The sequence below is a fragment of the Ovis canadensis genome, chromosome 2, assembly GCF_042477335.2.
Source record: "Ovis canadensis isolate MfBH-ARS-UI-01 breed Bighorn chromosome 2, ARS-UI_OviCan_v2, whole genome shotgun sequence".
NCBI classification, from domain to species: Eukaryota; Metazoa; Chordata; class Mammalia; order Artiodactyla; family Bovidae; genus Ovis; species Ovis canadensis.
Genome location: NC_091246.1, coordinates 135,426,971 through 135,445,344, shown reverse-complemented (window position 1 = coordinate 135,445,344; position 18,374 = coordinate 135,426,971). Strand labels below are relative to the sequence as shown.

At 35.8% G+C, this 18,374-nt stretch overlaps 1 protein-coding gene across 5 annotated transcripts in view; it reads right to left on the bottom strand.

Annotated features, from left to right (window-relative positions):
- The window catches only part of CWC22 (CWC22 spliceosome associated protein homolog), a 65,922-nt gene that overhangs the window by 21,894 nt on the left and 25,654 nt on the right, over positions 1–18,374 (bottom strand). For all 5 annotated transcript variants that reach the window (XM_069574263.1, XM_069574268.1, XM_069574265.1 and 2 more), the window contains exons 4-11: positions 17,804–17,914; positions 15,078–15,317; positions 9,461–9,589; positions 6,408–6,576; positions 6,090–6,143; positions 3,806–3,941; positions 3,509–3,715; positions 3,353–3,415 (exon numbers count right to left, since the gene is read on the bottom strand). In XM_069574263.1, coding sequence (XP_069430364.1) covers positions 3,353–3,415; positions 3,509–3,715; positions 3,806–3,941; positions 6,090–6,143; positions 6,408–6,576; positions 9,461–9,589; positions 15,078–15,317; positions 17,804–17,914 — 1,109 coding nt within the window. The remainder of the gene's footprint in view (positions 1–3,352; positions 3,416–3,508; positions 3,716–3,805; positions 3,942–6,089; positions 6,144–6,407; positions 6,577–9,460; positions 9,590–15,077; positions 15,318–17,803; positions 17,915–18,374) is intronic.

The following is an 18,374-nucleotide window of genomic DNA, read 5'->3' as shown; positions in this document are numbered from 1 at the left end:
TATTCAACAGGAGGAAGACCGGCACTCCTGCTGTTTTCCCAAATGCTGTAAGACCTAAAACACAAGTACACCTGGGTCACTCTAAGGTGCTAATTACTAAAGCTGTGCCCACTTCCTGCCGAGGTCATTTTTTTTAATGCCGACTCTAGAAGAACATTTTACGAAAGAATGAAGGTCAAATGGATTGTCTAGCTGTTTACATCATCCTCTCCTATCCCTTCACTTTAGGATCTACTTACTAAAATCATTTAGGCAATGACAACTGGATTTTACTAACTAAATAGAGCAGTGGTTTCCAAGTATCGTCTGTGAATTCTGGAGGAAATCACTGAGACCTGCCAGGTGGTCTGCAGGTCAACCTACTTTCATAGTAATACCGAAATATTATCTGCCTTTTCACTGTGCTGACATCTGAAATAAAGACGCAAAAGCAACAGGAGTTAAACCGAGCACAATCAAGGGATCAAGCTGCACAAGCACTCACTGCACTTTTTACCGCCACACTAATGCAATAGGAAACAAGTTTCATTTAAGAACGCCCTTGAAAAAACATAAAATTATTAATTTTGTTAAGTCTTAGCCCTCGAGTATAGGCATTTATAGCAGTTTGAGTAAGAAAATACGAAGTTTATATATAGCACTTCTGTTAAAAGACAAATGCACAATGGTGATGGTTGTTTCAAGGAAAAACACTTGTGTGACGGAGGTGCAAGATGAATTACTTTAATTTTTACTTGAAAGAAAGAATGGCAAACAAACTAGAGTTATTAGGTATTTACTAGATATTTTCTAAGATATAAACAAAGTAATACTGTTATTTCAAGGAAAATAACCAACAGTTATTTTCAGATATTTGCCACAATGATCAAATGAGTTTTCAAGAGAAAATCAGAATTGTGGAAAACACGTATTTATTCCCATGAGCCTTACAGCTTCCCCAAAACATTAAGATTTTTCTGATAAAGACAGGTGGTAATATGAATAAACGTGATTTTTTGAGAACATATTAATTTGTCAATTTAACTTTGATAACGTTAACATGTTAATACTTGGATGATGTGAATAACTTGGTGCATCAGTATTCTCCAAATGACTGAGGAAACATGTTACAAAATCATGCTTGGGTAAAAGATCCATTCAAACTGACAGGCCAACAGATTTTAATGTTAACAAAATAGGAAAATTAATGGATATAATTTCAGGTTTCACAGTGCAATTAAATCATTAAGAAACTACTAGCTATTAAATATTTAATTGGAATAATGTCAAACAGAAATATACACAATTATAATTCTGAAAAGGCTGTACTCTTCCCTTTCCAACTACAGGTCTATGGTGAGGTTAAATTTCCTTTATATATTTCAATCAAAACAGCCTACTGCAACACACTGAAATCAGAAGCAATATGAGAATTCAAATGTTTCCGATTAAGCCAGACACTAAATTGCACAAAATATTTAAAACATACCATTCTTTTTCTTAAATTTCTTTGTTCATAGTTATTTTTATAAAAACATGTAATTTTTGCAAATATGTACTAGGTTTATTATTGTTATTTTGAAATGACCTAGTATTTTTTTTATAGTCTCCATTTAAATTTCTAGTAAGTAAATGTCAATAGATATAACCCACATAAATGAAAGCTCTTTGGAATTCTCAATAATTTTTAAGAGTATAAAGGGATCTTGGGACTACAGAGTTTAAGGACTGCTATAGTAAAGAAGGCAATGGCAACCCACTCCAGTACTCTTGCCTGGAAAATCCCATGGATGGAGGAACCTGGGTGGCTGCAGTCCATGGGGTCACACAGAGTCAGACATGACTGAAGTGACTTAGCATAGTAAAGAAAAGCACTACTTTCTTGGCCAACTGCCAAGAATCTAATAAAGAAATGGATGGGGAATTCCCAAGTATAAAAAAAGGGGGAAAAAAAAAAACCCCTCTATATCAGGTATAATAAGAATTCACAAAATTATTGGTATCTTCTAGGGAGACTATGGAGAAGGAAATGGCAACCCTCTCCAGTGTTCTTGCCTGGAGAATCCTGTGGACAGAGGAGCCTGGTGGGCTGCTGTCCATAGGGTCGCACAGAGTCAGACACGACTGAAGCGACTTAGCATGCTTGCATAGCAGGGAGGCTATAGAAAAAGAAATTCATACGAAAAGAAGGAAATAGACTGAAGGGGTTTCTCTATGTTTGGAAACTAAATTTATTAGAGAAAAAGGAATCTGGCTATTGCAGTGAAATGTCCTTATTGTACCAGATTTTAGGATAATGTATAAAATGGGAGGCTTCTTACACTTTTACTTCCCCTTCAACATTCTACTTCTAAGCATGATTAAAGCACAGGATGCAGCAATAACAGAGCTCTATAACTCTGCTCTCTCTTCCAAGGAGCTTTCAGAGCTGTCAGTATTTGTTAGGTGAAATCACAACTCAAGGGAAATAAACTTATAAAATTATTATAGAACTATAATATGTAAAATAATATAAACAATTATATATTAGAATGATGTAAGTAGCTCTGAATATTAGCTTTAGAAGAAAAATAATGACACACATATTAAAAAAAAACCTGGTACCAGTGTCTAAATACACACTCTGTGGTAAGATAAAGTACTGTATTTTATTTATCCTTATACAAACATTTACTCTTATATCAAACAAGTAACTTATTCTAGGTGACTTAGCTAGTAACTTATTCTAGGTGACTTAGCTAGTAATGGCAGAAACAAAATACAAACCAATATCTAAACAAACAGTGCTTATGGTATACTAATGCTGTACAAGTGATAATAATCAGTTTATCCATTAAGTATATTAAGCTACCATGACTGATTTTATCAGAAGATAAAATCCTGCCCTCAAGAAATATGAAGTATAGAACTTTATAATACAGTATAGCACTTAATCAAATACTAAACTGGTGGCAATTTAAGCAGCAACTCTTAACTGGAAGTGAGGTTAAATAACGGCCATTGTAATACATGGATATTTCTTAAGAGGGATGAAGCTGAAGAGCTGCATAATTAAATAGAGAAAGAGGAGAAGGAAAATGAGTTAAATACTTAAAATGAAGTAGTACCATGGATAGGACTTCCCTGGTGGGCTATAGTCCATAGGGCTGCAAAAGATTCTGACATGACTTAGAGACTAAACAACAGCAATAATACCGTGGATAAGCACTAGAAAGAAAAATAACGCATGGGCAAATGGTGAAAAGAGAATGGCTTCATATAGCAAAGATCTCAGTAGGCAGGGGTCAGAGTGATCTATACCATTCTATCAGTATCATACAATTAAGTAAACTTCTTCTTTTAAAAGGAAATTATTTTTTAAAGTTCTACATACCCTTCTTTATAGCTCTGTACTTCTCTTCATTCTCCATAAAATTAGGATCCATCTTGAAAACATCTCAAAAATAAATAAACACAAGTTAAGTTAGTGTTTATTTTCGATACTGACATTTGTTTGTATGCCACTTCCCAATGCCCGCCCCTGACTTACTAAGAACATCTTCTGGATTATAGTCATCTTCCAGAGGAAGCATGTGAGTGAACTGATCATCTTCTTCCACTAAATCAAGTCCTTCTAGGATAACAGGGTGGTCCTTGAATCCATCCTTCCTTACAGCAAACATCACTTCAATCATATATTGAACCCTTTTGTCAATTTCAGACTCATGGAGAATGTTTCGAAGGCGTTCAAATATAGCTAAAGTTAAACACAAAGAAAATAACATAAGCACTACATATAATAATACTCAAACAAAAGCTCAATCTCAAACCAAGGGTATATATTTACCATTGATCCCTCTTGGTGACACTTGTGTTAATTTGAGACCACATTCCTTAAGAAAACCAATAGCTACTTCAACACTGTCATCTGTTGGTCTTTCCAGAAGCAAAGTGAGCATTTCTAAGCATAAAACTTCATGAGCCTTGAATAGAAAGAAGACACACAAAATGCTTTCACATGTATTAATCTACTACTGATGGTAATTTTAAAAATTAGTACATCTAATTTTTACAGTGATGATATTGTACATATGATGAGCAAAGTTTCATAATGTACATAAAAATACTCCAAATATGGGATACAATTTTTCTTCTACTTCCATTATGCATCTGCTAAGAATTTCCTGATGATTTTTCCATAAATCTTAATTTACTACATGGATAGAACTAGATGATTTATCTCTAGCAGAAATATTCCTCTTATATTCTCTATATAGAAAGATACATTATCTTTAGGAAATGTCGTAATTAACCACAAAATAGAAGTTAAAGTCATTTACTAATTTTTAACCTGAGATATTTTCATAACTACTATATGAAGAAAAGTAACATGATTCTTTTTATAATATCCTTCTCCATGATCACAATTCTATATCCATTTCCCAATTCATTCTCTCAGCAATTCTGTTAGGAAATAGTTCTTAAATTACATGAATACTAATTTTCTCAGAAAATTTCTTTCTATAGTTTATAGCACACAACGACAGTTTTGAATACTTCTATTTTTATTTAAATCACTCTACACTGGCCATGGTCAAAGTTTAGAATTTTATAAACACCACCAAATAGAGAAGGAAAGAAGTACATTGAGAAGCTTTGCTATAAAAGCAAATGGACTTAGGAAGCACGTTTAAAAGACCATACACAGGCCTTTTAAAAACTAGACTCTTACTTGCGATGGAGAGACAACTTAGGAAAATATTCTCTTCACATCTAGCACAATATCAAAAATACACATTGCTTTTATTTTGGGAAGACAGGCAAGGTTGAACAAGAAAATAGGGACAAGAAAATACTGCCCTGTACCACAGTTTGAAGATGCAAAATACTTATCATTTTAACTGGTTTATGTAAATGCCAAAAATATCTCCAAGTATAATATATATTCAAAAACTGAAACATATCTGTGCTATTGTAGTCTGTGAAATTAGGTTTACAGACATGTAAAATTATGTTGCTGTGATCTTAAGTAGAAAATTATCATTGTAATAATACGACCAGGTTAAAATCTAAAAGGTTTCTTAAAGTGAGTACCAGAATTTCATGTAGCAAAGAATTAAAATATTATTAAATGTTAGAGAAATAAGATTAAGTGTGTCTTCAAAATTCTTCCTCTTATTTATAGATATAATTTTTAAAAATAATACATATCTGAAGGAAAACTGTGAGTATGGACAAGAGCAATCTTACTGTTTTCATTTTTTACATGTGGCTCAGCTGGTAAAGAATCCACCTGCAATGCAGGAGACTTGGGTTCAATCCCTGGGTTGGGAAGATCCCCTGGAGAAGGGAAAGGCTACTCACTCCAGTATCCTGGCCTGGAGAATTCCATGGACTGTACAGTCCACAGGATTGTAAAGAGTCAGACACGACTGAGCAACTTTCACTTCCTCATGGAGAAGGGAATGGCAACCTGCTCCAATATTCTTGCCTGGAGAATGCCAGGGAGAGAGGAGCCTGGTGGGCTACAGTCCATGGGATTGCCAAGAGTCAGACGGTAGTGAGCAACTGACATATAACATAACAAATCAAAACTCTCGAACAGTGGATAAATAAAAAAATAAACACAAAAACTAAACAATAAAATGATAAAATTTTGCATTTAAAACAGATTAAAATTATTTAGTACATAATATTTTATAAAATGATTCTAAGAATATATGAGTATATACATATACCATGTAGTTATACATATGAATATACACGTATATATGCAGTTGTGGGGAATAGCATTTTTTAAAGAATATCAGCTGTTAGGTTTTCTTGAACACTAGGTACAGGGAAAAGAGAAGAAATAGTAACTTTTAAATAAAAACACATTATAGTCTTTGAAGGAAAAATATGCAGTTAAGTAACCATGTAGAATATTAAGAGTTTGATTAATTTACTAACACTTGTCCTGGGTTCCTCTTTACATTAAAAAATGCATTTATTATAGTTCTAAAATTAAAATATCATTCAAGACACTTTTCTGAAGGACTGTAAGTCAAAACAAAGATGTCACTGAAGTGGCATCAAGCCTGTGGTATAATGCCACTGAATGGCACCAAATTTTGAAAATAATTACTTACCACATTTTGATTAATAAGATGTGCCACAAATTTTGAAGCTGTCAGACAAAGTGGCTGAAAAGGGAAATTAGAGACAAAGTTAATCTATAAACTAAAACCAATTTTCATTTTTCTACAGAGTCTACAGTTTACTTACACACTCTCCTTAAAATATGCAACATGCAAGGTAATTTTAATGTGTTATAAAATAAAAATTAGTATATGTGGAAACATGCCATTTCTGGATGAACAGAAATCAACATCGCTTACTAAGGCTGATACTTATGGTTTATTAGCCTGTTATCTGTAGCAGTCTACTTACAAGTCCATCACATATACCTTATCATTTCTCCGATAGCCTTTTCGAAAATTAAGAATTAATCTTTTGAGGATTAACTCTCCAATTTGTGGAAATTTTGAGTTGATAATTGCCACTAATGCTGCATAAACATGGGTGAAGATTGGAGAAGCACTCTGTGCTTGCAAAACAGATCTGGATAGCAGGCCTCTGGTTAAAAAAGAAAAGAAAAGGAGTCAGCAACACTCACTGATTTCATCAGAAGGAAAAAAATTCACCTAAAATCCAGCTATATTCAGTTCAGTCGCTCAGTCATGTTCGACTCCGCGACCCCATGAACTGCAGTACTCCAGGACTCCCTGTTGGCATCACCAACTCCCGGAGTTCACCCAAACTCATGTGCATCGAGTCGGTGATGCCATCCAGCCATCTCATCCTCTCATCCCTTTCTCCTCCTACCCCCAATCCCTTCCAGCATCAGGGTCTTTTCCAATGAGTCAACTCTTCCCATGAGGTGGCCAAAGTATTGGAGTTTGAGCCTCATCATCAGTCCTTCCAAAGAACACCCAGGACTTGTCTCCTTCAGGATGGACTGGCTAGATCTCCTTGCAGTCCATGGGACTCACAAGAGTCTTCTCCAACACCACAGTTCAAAAGCATCAATTCTTGGCATTCAGCTTTCTTCACAGTCAAACTCTCACATCCATACATGACCACTGGAAAAACCATAGCCTTGACTAGATGGACCTTTGTTGGCAAAGTAATATCTCTGCTTTTTAATATGCTATCTAGATTGGTCATAACTTTCCTTCCAAGGAATAAGCGTCTTTTAATTTCATGGCTGCAATCACCATCTGCAGTGATTTTGGAGCCCAGAAAAATAAAGTCAGCCACTGTTTCCACTGTTTCCTCATCTATTTGCCATGAAGTGATGAGACCAGATGCTATGATCTTAGTTTTCTGAATGTTGAGCTTTAAGCCAACTTTTTCACTCTCCTCTTTCACTTTCATCAAGAGGCTTCTTAGTTCCTCTTCCCTTTCTGCCATAAGGGTGGTGTCATCTGCATATCTGAGGTTAGTGATATTTCTCCCAGCAATCTTGATTCTAGCTATATGCAGTTCAGTTCAGTTCAGTTGCTCAGTTGTGTCTGACTCTTTGCGACCCCGTGAATCGCAGCACGCCACGCCTCCCTGTTCATCACCAACTCCCGGAGTTCACTCAGACGTCCATCACGTCAGTGATGCCATCCAGCTATCTCATCCTCTGTCCTCCCCTTCTCCTCCTTCCCCCAATCCCTCTCAGCATCAGAGTCTTTTCCAATGAGTCAACTCTTCGCATGAGGTGGCCAAAGTACTGGAGTTTCAGCTTTAGCATCACTCCTTCCAAAGAAATCCCAGGGCTGATCTCCTTCAGAATGGACTGGTTGGATCTCCTTGCAGTCCAAGGGACTCTCAAGAGTCTTCTCCAACACCACAATTCAAAAGCATCAATTCTTTGGCGCTCAGCTTTCTTCACAGTCCAACTCTCACATCCATACATGACCACAGGAGAAACCATAGCCTTGACTAGACGGACCTTAGTCGGCAAAGTAACGTCTCTGCTTTTGAATATACTATCTAGGTTGGTCATAACTTCTCTTCCAAGGAGTAAGCGTCTTTTAATTACTTCTCTGTAAATCATCATAAAAGCTAAATAAGAACTAAATTTTCACTACCCTTATCTAAAGGAAGAAATTGTCTAATAAAACTGATTTTGAGGAAATAAAATTTCAATCTGTACTTATATAAAATAGATTTAATATAATATTTTTCAAAAATTTTTTTCTCTAAATATAAATCTTCTTTTCCAGTTGCTGTTCATTATATCTATTCATGAATTTAAGTTCTTAACTTCTTATATTAATTCACTTAGCATTATCAAAAGTGAAGGGAGAAAAGACCTGCTTCAAAAGTACTGAACTTTGACTTAAACTAAAATTTCCATTATAAGCCCATCATTCATATAAATTAATTCTGTGATTAAAGACAAATCTGGGTGGTTTCCACCTAAAAGACAGGCTTAAGTCTATTGTTCATGAAAATAAAAGTGAAAACAATATTCCTAAGAGAGATAAAGACATAACGTAAGCACTGCAGAAATAATGCTAAAACAAGGACAGGAATATGAAAGGTCCTACCTTCCAACTCATTTTGAAATGGACATGTTTCTATCAATGTATACATTTGATAAGAAGAGAGATACAAAATGGGCTAACTGTAGAGTTATTTTTACCAATGTAATAACAGATAGTTATTCAATTGTCAAAAGGCAGAAAAACTACATCTTCATAGTTATCAGGTTTAGGCATGACATCTGAATCACTAGAGTGGAAAATGGAAAAAGAGAACTCAGCTTATAAACTGTAACATCTTAAATTACCCTTGTAACTTTTGAGTCTGCTTCTTCCTGAATAAAATGAGAGTGCTTTCCTGTGGCTGCCTCCCGGTCACCTTACTAACCCCCACAACGTGCTACATTTTACGTTACATATATATCCCACACTTCTGCACTGATGATCTAGGTCATATGGGAAAATAGTCCTCAGATTTTAAAATAAATAGAACATAGAATATTTCTATTTCCTGATGAGTTAAAATATCACAACTACTTAAAAACCACACAGAAAATGGTTGTTATTCCCTTCTGCTTTTGTAAAATTCATTACTTATCTTTCTCATTTCTTTCACATTCCCACTTTGCTTTCATTAGAAATTAAACTGGTGTGAGGAGCAATTTGTGTATATATAAAGAAATTAAATATTTATTTTTCTTCATGAGTTTAAATTATTGGATGTATTCAGTCAATAAATAACTGTGCCAAAATCATTATGTGACATCAAAGCTTCTCAAACAGTAAAAACGCCACATAAGCTCTAACAGTTGAGTTTAAGTTATTTGTTAGTAGCTTACATATTTATATCAACTGCATTTTAAATACTCCTTGAAATTTTCTTTGAAATGAAGTAGCATAATAAATGATTATTTTTCATGTAGATATTATTTTCCATTGAAAAAGTGCTATGAAATATTACAAATAAAACAGCCAAGGCTTACCTTCCTCTAACTATATTTTCTTGAAGAAGTTCTTGAATAATAATACTGATATTGGAAATGTTGACTTTGTTGATCAGGCCATTGATAGATTTCTTCAAGGCTTCCCAGCTCATCCTCTGGTATGCTAAGCTAAAAAGAAGTGATTTTAATAAAGATGAAATCTCAGTCAACAATTACAGTAACAAGAGGTTATAAGAACACAAAAAATACTTAGTGTTCCTTTATTTTTGAAAGAATTTTCACAAAACGACCCAAAAGAACAATAAAATATATGACCATATGGATATAGAGATTATACCTAAACCATATCTTATTCTCCATACATGATACTCATGTACAAATTCCTTTTAATAACATAATAAAATAAAACAAGGATATGTAAGGATAACATTGTTCTTATGTTCATGTATATGTGTGTTAGTTCCTTGGGAGTGTCTGACTCTTTGCAAACCCATAGACTGTAGCCCACCAGGCTCCTCCATTCATGGAATTTTCCAGGCAAGAGTACTGGAATGGGTTGCCATTTCCTTCTCCAGTCCATATATATTGTAATTTAAAACATTTATTAGTTAGATTCAGTACATGTTTATTTTATAACACTTAATTTCCTAAACGTGCCTTTAAAGGAAATGTTTTAAAGTAAAAGCAACAATTTTTTATTTAAATTACAATATATAATACCTAAATACAAGCTGTAAAAAGGAAATTTGGTATTATGTTCCTTCTCATAAAAGCATGACAGAAGAAAAAAATTAAGTTTTAAACTATAAAGAAATAGTATTAATTATAGAAAAATGGAAAGTCATACAAAATCATGAACTGAAAGACTGTACTAAGTATATTAAAGAACATCGCTATATTTATGCAGTAGTCCCACAGGCTTATTGGCTGAATGCTAGACGGCTACACTGTTGGTTTTTTTTAACTTAGAGCCCAGGTAAATTATTTAGTCTAAATGGGTTCCTTTAGGTTGAACTGGTAATATCTAAGGTCTTTTAAAGCTCAAATTCTACAGTTTTTATAATTATTTCTCTGTGGAATACGATTTCAGGTACAAAAAGTTTCAACCTTTCATTCCTCTGGCAGTCTGGTGAAGGTAATGAACTTCTTAAAATAATGTGTATAAACATATAGGATAACAAAGGATACCAATCATACTAAAATAGAGCTTTCAAAGGATGAAAAGAACAAAAGTTTGATATTCCAAGTGCTTTTTAACACATTATATAGCAAGAAGTAGTAGTAGGCATAACAGCTTCTTTAATTCACAAGTAGCATAAACGGTATTTTGAGGTATTTGTAACAAATAGTCTGTTAATACTATGGTCTGCTGCCTACATTCCTGATAGAAATGTTAAACTACATCAATTTTAAAAGATGCAATTATTTCCAATTTACATTCATGGACTGCCTGAATTTTATCCAATGATCTCTTGAAAGTCTATAGGTTAAGATTCCCTGTTTTGAACCCTCCTACACTGTTGATGATTGACTATGCCAAGGCCTTTGACTGTGTGGATCACAATAAACTGTGGAAAATTCTGAAAGGGATGGGAATACCAGACCACCTGACCTGCCTCTTGAGAAACCTATATGCAGGTCTGTAAGCAACAGTTAGAACTGGACATGGAACAACAGACTGGTTCCAAATAGGAAAAGGAGTACGTCAAGGCTGTATATTGTCACCCGGCTTATTTAACTTCTATGCAGAGTACATCATGGGAAATCCTGGGCTGGAAGAAGCACAAGCTGGAATCAAGGCTGCCAGGAGAAATATCACTAACCTCAGATATGCAGATGACACCACCCTTATGGCAGAAAGTGAAGAGGAACTAAAAAGCCTCTTGATGAAAGTGAAAGAGGAGAGTGAAAAAGTTGGCTTAAAGCTCAACATTCAGAAAACTAAGATCATGGCATCCGGTCCCATCACTTCATGGGAAATAGATGGGGAAACAGTGGAAACAGTGGCTGACTTTATTTTTCTGGGCTCCAAAATCACTGCAGATGGTGACTGCAGCCATGAAATTAAAAGATGCTTCTCCTTGGAAGGAAAGTTACGACCAACCTAGATGGCATATTCAAAAGCAGAGACATTACTTTGCCAACAAAGGTCCGTCTAGTCAAGGCTATGGTTTTTCCTGTGGTCATGTATGGATGTGAGAGTTGGACTGTGAAGAAAGCTGAGCGCTGAAGAACTGATGCTTTTGACCTGTGGTGTTGGAGAAGACTCTTGAGAGTCCCTTGGACTGCAAGGAGATCCAACCAGTCCATCCTAAAGGAGATCAGTCCAGAGTGTTCATTGGAGGGACTGATGCTGAGGCTGAAACTCCAATACTTTGGCCACCTGATGCAAAGAGTTGACTCACTGGAAAGGACCCTGATGCTAGGAGGGATTGTGGGCAGGAGGAGAATGGGACGATAAAGGATGAGATGGCTGGATGGCATCACCAACTCGATGGACATGAGTTTGGGTAAACTCCAGGAGTTGAAAAGGGAGGCCTGGCGTGCTGAGATTCATGGGGTCGCAAAGAGCTGGACACGACTGAGCGACTGAACTGACTGACTGACACTGTTGATGGGAATGTAAACTGGAGCAGCCACTATAGTGAACAGTATGGAGGTTCCTTAAATAGAGTTACCATATGATCCAGCAAGCCTATTTCCGGACATATATCCAGAAAAGACAAAAACTGTAATTTGCAAAGATACATGCACCCCAATGTTCACAGTGGCACTATTTATTAACACAGTAGTTAAAACATGGAAGCTAAGTGTCCATCAACAGATGAACATATAAAAAAGATGCAGTATGTCTACACCATGGAATATTACTCATCCATAAAAAAGAACGGAATATTGCCATTTGTAGCAACATGCATGAACTAAGAGATTATTATACTAAGTGAAGTAAGTAAGAGAAAGACAAATATTCTATCGCTTACATGTGAAATATAAAAAAAATAATACAAATAAACTTACCTACAAAAGAGAAACAGATTCACAGATACAGAAAACAAATCTATGGTTACCAAGTGGAAGCCAAGGGAGGGATAAATTAGGATTATGGGATTAACTGATACACATAAAGTAAACAACAAGAATTTACTCTGTAGCACAAGGAACTATATTCAATATCTTGTAATACATAAAAGAAAAGAATCTGAAAAAGAATATGTAACTGGGTCAGTTTGCTATATAACTGAAACTAACACAATATTATAAATTAACTATGGTGGTGGTGGTTTAGTCGTTAAATTGCGTCCGACTCTTGCGACCCCATGTCTGTAGCCTGCCAGGCTCCTCTGTCCATGGGATTCTCCAGGCAAGACTACTGGAGTGGGTTGCCATTTTCTTTTCCAGGGGATCTTGTCCAACCCAGAGATCAAACCTGGATCTCCTGCATTACAGGCAGACTCTTTACCAACTGAGCTACAAGGGAAGTCCCAAAATACTTTAATGAAATCAAAAACAGAGAAAAAAAAAGAACTCCTGTTTTAGAGTGCTAGGTGTATCAGGAGGTGGTGGTAATTGTCCACACTGGTGAGAAACCTGATTTTATCACCGACACTGTCATCAGCAGACACTGAAGATGAAGAGCAGACTGCAGTTAATTTCATTACTGTCTCTAAATTCTCTATAGATTGCACATTCCCTTTCTGCCTGCATCTGAGGTGGAACTCCTGGCCTCAACCCAACCCTTTGGTATGCTACTATATAGAGTAGTAAGATTTATGGATTAACAACTAGCCTGATCAATAAGATACTGCTGATACATAATCACAAACTCTTCCATTAAACTCTGATCAACAGACAATAATCAAGTACACTGTACTTCTTAATTAGGAAACCTACAGTGAACCTGATTTAGTATCTACTGAGGAAAGACTACACTTCTACTTCTGTTTCCTTTATAGCCTATAGGCAGAGTTCAACTGTATATAAAATTATCTTCTAAGAATCTGCTTAAAATTGCATATATTATGGATTCTGACCACATTACAAAGAAGACTCGGAGATTAATGACAATGCTTTCAATCTTTTACCGTTAGGATTGCTTTGAATGGGGTCAGAGACAGTAAATAGTTTTCACTAATACTTCCACTACTGCCTCCTATAAGAGCAGCATGCCTGCATCATCATGAAGCTCCCAAAACCCACACAAGCAACTTCCAAATCCCTTCTCTACATAACACTGCAGGCATCACTACCAAGTGCTAGTCTATGAAACATTAAGAAAAACTTATTGTTTTAATGTCATTTAAATGTCCCCTTTTAGCTCATAAATTTTTAATATTTTATTTCAAATATTTATAACTTATTTTATAAAAATGACATTTCTACCTCAAGCTAATACTTACAACAAATTTATATTTAATTTCTATAAGGTTCTCAAGTACTCTCAAGTTGCATGAAAATACACAAGAAAGATACAGAAGACTTTCTTGACTCACCTGGAATCTGGTTTTCTTATAAGTATACCTACCTTCTATCACAATCTTTTTCTTGACTACCTGGCAACTGAGTGACCATTTCAATCTTGGGCCATAGTTTTCCTGGTTATTATCTCATTTTACTAGAGAAAAAGGCCTTGAAAACAGCTGCACTTTTCTACATAGTTTCTCATCATTTCAATTATTTTGAAAAGGGAAGGAAAGGTACTTAAAGAGAGAATGGTCACATATGAATTTTGATTATTTGCCTCAATGCGGCAAAAACTATAAGATGTTATATTCTAAAAAAAGTAGGGAAAAGAGAAACCGTCAACTGCTTCACAGGTTAGTACAAGGGCTGACAAACTACACCCAAGAACCAAATTTAGCCTATAGCCTGTTTTTGCAAATAAAGCTTTACTGGAACACAGCCATTCTCATTTGTGTACATGTTTTATCTATGGCTATATTCAATATAATAGTGAAGCATGCATCCTCAAGTTACGTCCAACTCTTCGAGATCCCATGAACTGTAACCCGCCAGGCTCCTCTGTCCTTAGCATTTCCCAGACAAGAATACTAGAGTGGGTTGCCCTTTCCTCCTCCGGGAAATCTTCCCGACCCAGGGACTGAACGCACGTCTCTTACATCTCCTGCACTGGCAGGTGGATTCTTTACCACTGTGCCACCTGGGAAGCCCTGTAATGGTGAAGGGGAGTAGCTACAACAGACAGGATAATGCACAAAGCCTAAAATATTTACTCTCTGCTCTTTTGTAGAAAAAGTTTCCCGATTCCTGGTTTGGTATAACTAGAAAGATCCATTTTAGTTCTAAAATATCAATAGTACTCTTGATTATCAATGAAAAATGGACATCACTAATAAGCATACAACTACAAAAGGAATGGTTTGAAAACAGTAAAAACAAAAAAAAGATAAGTGACCTTTCCTCAGACTTTTCCACTCATTCATGCAAAAATTAAAGACGTTAAGAGCTACTGTCAAGGAAAATATTAAGCACCACTCCAATGGAGCTTCTGAAGGCAGGAAGGAAAGAAGCATAATTTGCGGTCTCTATCATTAGGGACCCTGCATGTAAATTCTCAAGAGTCAAGGTTAATTGGAACACAGATGACTTTTTTCAGAGAGAGTGTCACCGCCTTATATACTTAGTGATATTGACATGCCTGTTTTTATCTGTAATCTGTTCCTGCATCATTCTGAGTTTGGCAGGAGGAATATACGCTCCACCAGTGCGAGTAAGAAGAGGATCCAGCTCCTCTTTCTTCTTCTTTGCAGTAGGTTCATCCTGAGCAGAGGAACTCTGGGTTACCGATGGTTCTGGGGTTCTTCTCCCAGGAGATGGTGATTTCCGGGACCTCTTCCGATCCACATCTCTTTCTCTGCGTTTCTCTCGGTCTCTACCTCTGTAATACATTTTTTTGATGGAGAAAAGATGACACAAAATACATTCTTAAATGAACTGCATACCAAATGAGTGAGACCATTTGGGGGCCACAGATTCAGATAAGGAAAAGGGGTTTGGCAGTGCCTCACAGACAAAATGTAACTTAAACTAGGTCATCAAGGCTCAAGAGGATTTACGTTGGGGGCAAGGTGGCGAGTGGGTGGGGAGAAGGGAGGATGGCATTCTGCAACTAGTAGAAGACAGAATAACTACTAAAAAACTGAGCAAGGTTATCTAGGCCAGAATAAGTCGAAATAATAAAGAATAATGTATAACAGCAGTTGGAAAGATGAGTTCGAGTCAGACTATAAAATCTTAAAAGACAAGCAACAGACTAAGATTTTTATCCTGCAAGTGATAAGAAATCATTAATAATTTCTGAGTGGGATAGCAACATGAAAATAGTGTTTTCCAAAGACAAATTGGCCTGTGATGTATGTGATAAGTTGTATAAAGGAGAAACCAGGGTTAACCTCCAATAATAGCAATTTAGGAGTGAGACTGTTATCATAAATTGTAATTTGAAATTGTTTCCTGATAGAACTGACAATTATAAATCTCAAAATATCAGAAGCTTCTGATTATTTTAGACAATGTGAAAAAATAAACCATTTTCTAGCCACAAAAACTCTTCCCTACTAATGCAGGTGACTATCCTTTGTAAAATGATTATTTAATGTTTTCAAACTATTAAGAAATAGCAAGAAAAAATGAATCTTTGCTGTCTGCTCTCTTTCCCCAGTGAGAGTTTGTCCACTTGGCTGCTTGCTACATACATCTGCCTAGAAGCTCAGATTATTCTGCTCATGCTTTGTGCAACCATGAGTTATATGAATAACTATCACTGTACTACCAGGAAAGCACTTAGTAGATTTTACCTAAATCTAGAGGGTATATTTGAAATAATATGTTTTAATACATGGAAAAGAGTGCTTCTGGTCACCTTCCCAGGTAGCCGTGGAGAAACTGTTTTCCAGCTAAAGCACCTGAGTGACTGCCCCATGAAGACACAGTCTGTACCTACCAACACAATGTGAACAGTGGTAGCGGGGAAGGTGGTTCCAAATAGAAACCCTAACTAGTCAAAGAGGTGCTCTGAAATCTAGCCACCGCTTTGTAAATGAGTTGAACATTTTACATCTACAGGAAAAAGCAACTCATTTTACATCTATTCTCTGTAGAGAATAGCTACAGAAGGAATTTACTGACACTGGTTATGATTCTTCTGAGAAACACCAGGTAAGACTGCTTGTTGGCTGGTAAAATTGTGTCCTTATACAATTATAGTGTTTCTCCTTCAGAGTGCAGAAGTAATAGTCTTCTCAGTCTAAACAGAAATATTTCTCTTCCAGTGTTTTTGTACTGTTGGCCTTTATAGTCTACATAATAAACAATGTGCTTACTTTACAGTGTGTGTGGATCAAATCAAACTTTGTATACATACACTGGGCTAGGCAAGGAATTACAGTGATGTAATACAGTCATGGGTACGGATATAAACACAGGCTCTGGAGTCAGAACTGAGCTCAAATCTCAGTTTCATTATCTATTAGACAGGTAACAGCAACCTGAGGTAACAATCAGTTCTAACCCACTTCTTTATATGTAAATTGTGAGATATAGTATCTAGTATATAAGAATTTTGACAGCATTTGAGAAGGTATGAGAATGCCTAGCTCACCAATTATGGTGGTAGCAGCTGCTCTTTTTAAAGGTGACAGCAGATAAACCTGTCTTTTGGAGATTAATTTAATCTGACATTTATAAGGACAGGTTACATGTTAGAAAGTAAGCAGTGAAAAGGAAATTTTGGCTGCAGATATCAAATAATGTGTTTGGTTCCAAACTATGGAGAAATCTGATTAAAATTCTAGTGTGGTATAGTCTGGGTAGTCACAGAATAGACAATATGAGAGAGACATCAAAAAGGATATCGAACTACGTGAGCAACAGTACATGGTAGGCAAGTTTTGGAAACCAGATGACTAATAAAGTGGGCAGTCAAGTTCTCTAAGACTCAAGTAAGAATAATTTATACTTAGAAAATGGTAACTTCATTCTCAATGTCCCTCTGCCATTATGGAAATTAAGATCACTCAATATCATAAATGACTTTCATTCAGTAAAAAATCTCAGAAACTCATATAAGCCAGTTCCTCATATAGAACAGTATAATGAATAAAAGCTTGAGACCTAGAGTCAGACAGACGAGGACTTGTCACTGACACACTTTTAAAACATGAACAAATGAATTAACTTCTCTAAGCTTAATTTTCTTCATCTACAAAAGTCATATATTTATTGCAATAAGAAGTTAATTCACATTAAGTCCTTATTAGAAAGCCTGGCACATAAAAACATCCACTTAATGCTAGCTGTGATTATTATTATGCACAAAGAAAATTTAAACAAGTATGTTCTATAGTTAAAATATCCAATACTAACCGTGACTCCATGCTATTATCATAAGAACGCTCTCTCCTTGAACGCTCATAGTCTGACCTGCTGGAATCAAAGTAGCCTCTATCCCGAGGAGATCTTTCTTGTTCTATGTACCTAACACATAAAATAAGAAAACCAAAGTTACAAGTTGAAAACAATGATGTTATACTTAGAAAAGTCATATATTGGTAATGGTGATATAACTCTGTGACTGTACAAAGTCTATCAAGTGGATCTTAACAGATTATTTTGTTGACATCTATTCAGTTCGTCATGATTATAAAAGCTTCCCGCTGGTATGCAACAAATCAACTCCTGGAATTCACTTAACCAGGCTTGACATCCTGGGCATACTGTCCTTAGCAGAAGATACATATTTGCATATCATATACAGTTTAGTGGGGACAAAGCTATCCTCCTGCTGTCTAGCTGGCTCATTTTATCAAAGTACTGAATAGTGTCACTGGTTGTCCTCCACTGGTTGTCAACCACTAGTGTCATTGGTTGGCCTCCGTAAAATCCAGTTATTCCACTCCAAAAGGCTATCTTTATCAGCTCCTATTCTTAAAATCAT